Source organism: Penaeus monodon, chromosome 13 (genome assembly GCF_015228065.2).
Source record: "Penaeus monodon isolate SGIC_2016 chromosome 13, NSTDA_Pmon_1, whole genome shotgun sequence".
Lineage (NCBI taxonomy): Eukaryota > Metazoa > Arthropoda > Malacostraca > Decapoda > Penaeidae > Penaeus > Penaeus monodon.
Genome location: NC_051398.1, coordinates 42,274,916 through 42,281,644, shown reverse-complemented (window position 1 = coordinate 42,281,644; position 6,729 = coordinate 42,274,916). Strand labels below are relative to the sequence as shown.

At 32.7% G+C, this 6,729-nt stretch overlaps 1 protein-coding gene across 2 annotated transcripts in view; it reads left to right on the top strand.

Moving 5' to 3' along the window:
- Nucleotides 1-6,459, top strand: part of LOC119580337 (nocturnin-like) — a 63,013-nt gene extending 56,554 nt beyond the window's left edge. For both annotated transcript variants that reach the window (XM_037928431.1, XM_037928432.1), the window contains exons 4-5: nucleotides 228-434; nucleotides 4,340-6,459. In XM_037928431.1, coding sequence (XP_037784359.1) covers nucleotides 228-434; nucleotides 4,340-4,879 — 747 coding nt within the window. In that variant the 3' untranslated portion in view covers nucleotides 4,880-6,459. The remainder of the gene's footprint in view (nucleotides 1-227; nucleotides 435-4,339) is intronic.
- Nucleotides 6,460-6,729: the final 270 nt, after the last annotated feature.

Sequence of the window (6,729 nt, the reverse complement as noted above, 5' to 3'; positions counted from 1 at the left end):
AATACTGAAGTAAAATGTAATGAGATCTGTAGTAAAGTAAAAAAATAAAAGATAAAAAGATTACTGATGTACATAGATTATAATAGTAGTCAATAAAAAAACCAATCACAATATCAATAATTAACGAAAAATAACCAAGACACATCTTAGAAAAAAAAAAAAAAAAAAAAAAAATTCCCTTCGAATACGACCAACAACACCTCCTCCTCACCCACCCCCCTCTACAGGAAGTAGACCACTACGACCTGCTGGAGCGCGTCCTGGCTACCCAGGGCTACAAGGGGGTGTTCATGCCGAAGCCTGAGTCCCCGTGCCTCTACCTGCCCAACAACAACGGGCCCGACGGCTGCGCTCTCTTCTGGGACACGGCGCGGTTCTCCCTCGTGGCCAAGGAAACGCGGGTCGTCGAGGTGTGGCACGTGCAGAGCAACCAGGTGGGTGTGGGTATGTGGGGTGGGTATGTGGGTGTGTGGGGGTGTGTGGGGGTGGGTGGTTGGGGTGGGGGGAGGAGGGGGGGTTATTTTATTATTATTTTTTGTGTGTGTGTGTATATATTATTTTATTTTATTTGTCTGTGTATTTATTTATTGTGTGTGTGTGTGTGTGTGTGTGTGTGTGTGTGTGTGTGTGTGTGTGTGTGTGTGTGTGTGTGTGTGTGTGTGTGTGTAGGGGGTCTATTTTATTTATTTATTTATTTGTGTGCTTATATATTGGGTTTTTGTTTATACATTTTTTAAATTTCTTGTCTGTTTGGTTGTTCATTCTTAGTTGAAAATGTTTGGATTTGGATTTTTTGTTTATTAAAGCATGTTTGTAGTTAGTGATTAAAACTTTTTTGTGTTTGTTCTTATTACTTGGTATATTATTCTGCAAGCAGTAGGAGAGAGAGAGAGAGAGAGAGAGAGAGAGAGAGAGAGAGAGAGAGAGAGAGAGAGAGAGAGAGAGAGAGAGAGAGAGAGAGAGAAAGGGGGGGGGAGATTCAGCATGACATGACAGAAAAAGGCTCTATGTGCAAAGTGACTAAAACTACAACGCTGCAAACTAACATTGTATTTCAGTTAACATGTAAATGTAATGTAAAACATGTATTAATGGTAATTGGAATTATAATTGCAGAATGATATAAAATAAATATAATGATTATTTATAGAATGGTAATGAAAATAGTAAGGTTCAATTAGTTATGCTTAGCATGAAACTAATATATTAGCTGTATTAGCAATAGCATTTCTCACAGTTTTAAAAGATTGAATATATAAAAACAATGTTATAAATAATAAGAATTGCATTATTCATTTCTAACTATGCTTTACTAATAATCACTGTAATAAAAATAAAACATTAGTGATAATATCTTTAACAAAATTCCCAAAATTTTTGAAATTGCAGTGATTTTGCAAATAAAATTTTCTGAATATGTTGTTATATATTTTTTTTTATTTCACTAGTTACTATTCACGTTTACTTTATTTGATTTGATATTTATTTTGGGTCATTCAATTAACTTTTGGCCTGAATTAATCTAGGAAATATTCAATTAAATTAAGTAGTATATGTTTTTTTTTTTTTTATAAAATGTTTTTTCTTCTTCTTCTTTTAATGCCATATTTATTTTGAACAGATAAGTATATGTTGTTGTGCTCTTGTCTTTGTTTTTGTGTGTAAGTGGCTGCCTGTATGTTTGTGTGTGAATGTGTGCAGTTGTTTGATTAAATATTGGTGTATGTGAGTGTGTGGTAATCAATCTGCATTTATTTGTTTAATTTTTGTTTTTTGAGTAAGAATGGGAAAGTACAGTGTTTAATGATGCTGTTAGTTATTTATTCAGCTATAAATTATTTCAATGTATTTTTTGCCATTCATGTTATATATTAGCATTAGCCAACTTCTTTTGTCTTCTAATACACTTTTTTCCTTTCCTTTTATATCTTGATTCCTCTGTGTACATACATATCTTCACTCAGATTGTGGTCTTTTGCAATAGCCTGTTTCCACTTTTCTAGAAAAACACTTTACATAATTAGCACATCCAGTAAACAATTTGCAGAGACTCAATAAAGAAAGATTAAGGCAGAGGATCTGGTAATAGTGTTAAAAAGAAAAAGAAAAAAAAAATGCAGACATATGATGCACAACATGATATGCAGAAGGTTTATTCCATATTGGTATGTCATTCATCATGATTTTCAGTATTTTGAGCTGTAATTTGAGATTTTAAACGTATTTAATCTCTGTAAAGCTTTTACATCTCAAGGGGGAAAACATGCTTTAAAAAAAAACTTTTAAAAATTTTACACGGTATTGCAGATAATGTTCGAATGATGTCTTTTATGGTTTTCAGATTATTTATAACTTTTCTCAGGTTTTTAGAAGCTAAATGTCTAAAGCCCAGGGTATCTCGGATTGGATATGAGAGAAAATTTTTGTCCTTTTCCGAGAAAGTAATCTGGTTAATTCGGATTATTAGTCAAGGATGAAATTACCTGGGGTGCTGTTTACGCATAGCAGGTAGTGTTGCAAATAACAGCATAGCTTAGTGTGTTAAATCATTTTCAGTGACCCAAGATTGTCTTTAGTAACTTTGATCATTTTTCTTTGTTTTTTTATTCAGAGTTATTCTCTATTACAAGGAGCTGATGGAAAACTACCATAGAGGATGTGGGTCCAATATATTTGATTTTATATTAGTATTTCATAGGATTGTCTATCTTTATGTACTTGTATATTATTTAAGGGGACTGTCTCATCTCTGAATGACAAAAATCAAACTAATTGTGATTTTCAATTTTTGGGGGATAGAAGAAACTTGTTTGTGAATAGTAGCCTAAAACCATGCTATAAAGCAGTACGAGAGAGCATGGGAACTAATGCTTATAAATGTGTTAATGAACTGGAAGAATATTTCCTTTGAATATAATGAGTATAACAAAAAAAAAGAAATGGTGCAAATTATGCAATAAGCAACAACTATTCGTCTAGCTAAAAATCTCATCGGCTCACAGACTCACTCTCATCATTCTAAGTCTGTGCAGGAATGTTTTCTTGCTTGAAAATTATATTTGAAAAAGATGACATAGAAGAGAGATATTTTAAAGGTAAATAGCTAGAATAGAAAGGTATATCAGTAAAAGAAAACCAAAAATTGCCCGTTGATTTGCCTTGTAAATTACCTTTAGAATCACTGCTAGAAAGGCTTTGTTTTAGGTTAGTCCCAGGCAGAAGCAGATCAGGATAAAAAAGGCAAAAAAAGTCTGAATTATAAGCAGATACATGGATTTCAAGTATGAAGTACCATAGGAAGATGAACATTTCAATAAAAAAAAAATAAAGGCATGAAAAAAAAAAAAAGATAGAGAGAAAAGAGTTTTCTCAAAGCAACAGATAATTTTTCTGTGTGCGTAGTCTGGCAACACTGTTTGAGCCATAGACTTCAAAAAGGATGTGTTGAAGTAAAATGGGCAAACTATTAACAGTTATGCCAGATTTTTCATTATTCTCACATATATTTTTAATAGAATATTTGTATGCAGAAAATCTGTCGCCTCTTTTCTGGAAACAAACTTTTTAAATGCATGTCAACAGTGAGAAAATGAAAAATCTGGTGATACAGTTATCAGTTTACACATTTTCCTCTCAATTTGAAATCTCTTGCTTCACCAGTGTTATAGACCACATGCCCAAAAAAAAAGGAATAAAAGTTTTTTTTTTTTTAAGCCTTTTTCTAATGGTCTGATTAGTCTGAAAATTGGATGGGGGGCAACTGCCTTGGAGAATGAATAGTAAATAGTGCAATCCTCTTGCTTTTAAAAGGAGACAGTCCCCTTGATTAATATATTTTCCATAGTCTTTCCAGATTTCTTCAGTATCTCTTTCTTTCTTCATATATTAACTGTCTTTCAGTAGTATTAATTAATATTCAACTGCATTAGACTCTGTATTCACGATGACAAACAGAATGGCTCTATATATAAGAAGACAGACTGAATGGCAAATACACATTTACAAAAACTTGTGGACAAAATACATAGAGTTCGATACATAAATATTTAAAATTAAAATGTGTGGATCATATTCAGGAAAAATAAGCAATTTTTTAAGGCATAAGATAATGACTTGACAGTACAAGCAACAAAACAGAGTGTAAAGACTGGAGAAAATCCTGCTTGCTGATATTTAGTGTTTATGAACTCTTGATTCTTAGGAAAGAGAGAAATTATTCATAAAAAGCTGTATTCCTCATAGGTTTATAATTAGGAATGTATTTGATGTGACACAAGACTAGCAATTTTTTTTTCAAGATGTATAGTATACCCCATCTCTAAAAAATGTCTGTCTTTAGGTGGCCATATTACTGATCTTAGAGGATGAGACAACAGGAAGGGAAATAGCTGTCTTGACCACTCACCTGAAGGCTCGTCAAGGAGCTCTCTTGTCCACCCTGCGGGATGAACAGGGCAAAGATCTGCTAGGCTTCATGGACCTGCACTGTGGTAATAGGCCGACGATCGTCAGTGGCGACTTCAATGCTGAGCCAACAGAGCCAGTGTATTCGACCATGACGCATGAATCCACCGGCCTCAAGTCTGCATATGCCTTCCTCAATGAGGGAAAAGAACCTGCCTACTCCACCTGGAAAGTGCGTGAGGAGGGTGACATTTGCCACAACATTGACTACATCTTCTACACGCCCAACAGCCTGACTCCCGAGGGTGGCATTGATGTCCCAACTGAAAAGGACCTTGGGCCTGGTCGTGCTCCCAGTCTGGCCTACCCCTCTGACCATTTCTCCCTCATATGTGACTTCAGCCTGAAGCCAAATAACCGCAGCAACTTCTCAGACATGGTTGACAAACCTGTGGAAAGGGACAGTGACATTTAGTGTACTGTTTGGTAATCCCCATTTCATTCCAGTGTTTTTTTGTTTTTTTCTCTCTCTCTTCCAAGTTTACTTTCAAGGCAATGTAAAGTTTGGGTGATAAATTTAAACTGAGGTTATAGTATTATTTTTAGATGTGCCTTTATTCTCAGTGTCATATATGCTTTAATTAAAGTATACTTATATTTTATGTAGTCTTTTGCATATGGACTATGTGTTTGTTCTTGATTTAAAAGAATTCTCTGTAAATGAACAGTGTCTATCTGTATACAAGAATAATTTTAATCAAGAAAAGTTACTCTTAATGGTACGCAACAGTACCAAAGGTTTTTTGTGTTAACAGTATGAGTTGTTGTTCTGTGGTTGATCTGTGTTTGCATTATTATGATTTACAATCCATATGAATTAGTGATGCTTTTATCTATTTATTTAGCTATTAGTGTACATGCAGTAGCAGTAGACGAGTATGTGTTTAGTGTGTAAGTAATCTTACTTGGTCGTGATTTTTAAATATTTTGTAACGCTATATTTGCAGTGACTAACAGATATCCATCTTATTAAAAGGCTTACTCAGGAATTCTCAAAAGTCTTGTCACTGCTTCCAAGGTAGAATTAAATAAAGCTTCAAATAAAGATAGTAAAAATACAAGAGGGAATAAAGATGTGTGTTTTCTTGAAAATTTTTAAAAGTCACGACCAGGTACTCATGACGTCCACAATGCACTATACTGTGTTCATATTACACATTACTTTCTTGGCCACATAATTATGTTTCATTGTATATGTCCATGTGTCATGACACCATAATGTTCACTGTATATGACCACATTCATTATTTTCCAACCCTTTCACTGTAGTGTTATAAGTTGTCAGTAACATTGCATGATTATACTACAACTGGTCGTGTTATGCTTGATACATATGTATACACACACCACCTTTGTCCACATGGTGTTTTGAAACATAGCACTCACTATGTCTTGATTTTCATACAGAAATTATCATTAATGTCTAGAACAGATGTTTCCACAAATAATATTTCTCAGTCTTATTTTAATATGCATTGTGAAAGGTGCTACACTGTTAGATATGGTAGATCCAGCACAGGTTAAATTGAAGCCTGCTATTGGTTAGAGATATACTGACAAAAAGCCTTACAAAGAACTTTATCTTAGGAGATACAGTGCAAGATATTTGAAACACAGTATAGGATCTGCCATTCACCTATATATATTGTCTTAGAGACAGCATGCTATAGTATGTGATATATGAGGAAAATTCAATATACAAATCTATAATAAACATTATATTTTTCTTTGGATATTATGAAATTGTAAAAGCATAGGAGTAATTATTATAATACAAAGTATTATTAGTGTTCAGAACATATTGATATCAACTTTCACCTCTAGAAACATAGATTGTTTTGCACCTGTTGAAATAAGGCTTTCATTTACTCTTTTTTCTAATGCTAGGTCATGAGTATCTTATTTTTGTAGCTAAAGTTATCAAGGTCATTTTCTTAATGAGAGGCATCTTCTTTATGTGATTTAATTGCTAGTACAGTATATTTTTGTTTTCTTCTCTCATATATATATATATATATATATATATATATATATATATATATATATATATATATATATATATATATATATACATATATATTTATAAATATATATATTTATAAATATATATATATACACACATATATATGTATATAAATATATACATACATATATACACATATATATATACATATACATACATATACATATATACATATATATACACATATGTGTATATATACATATGTATTTATATCTACATATATACATATACATATAAACATA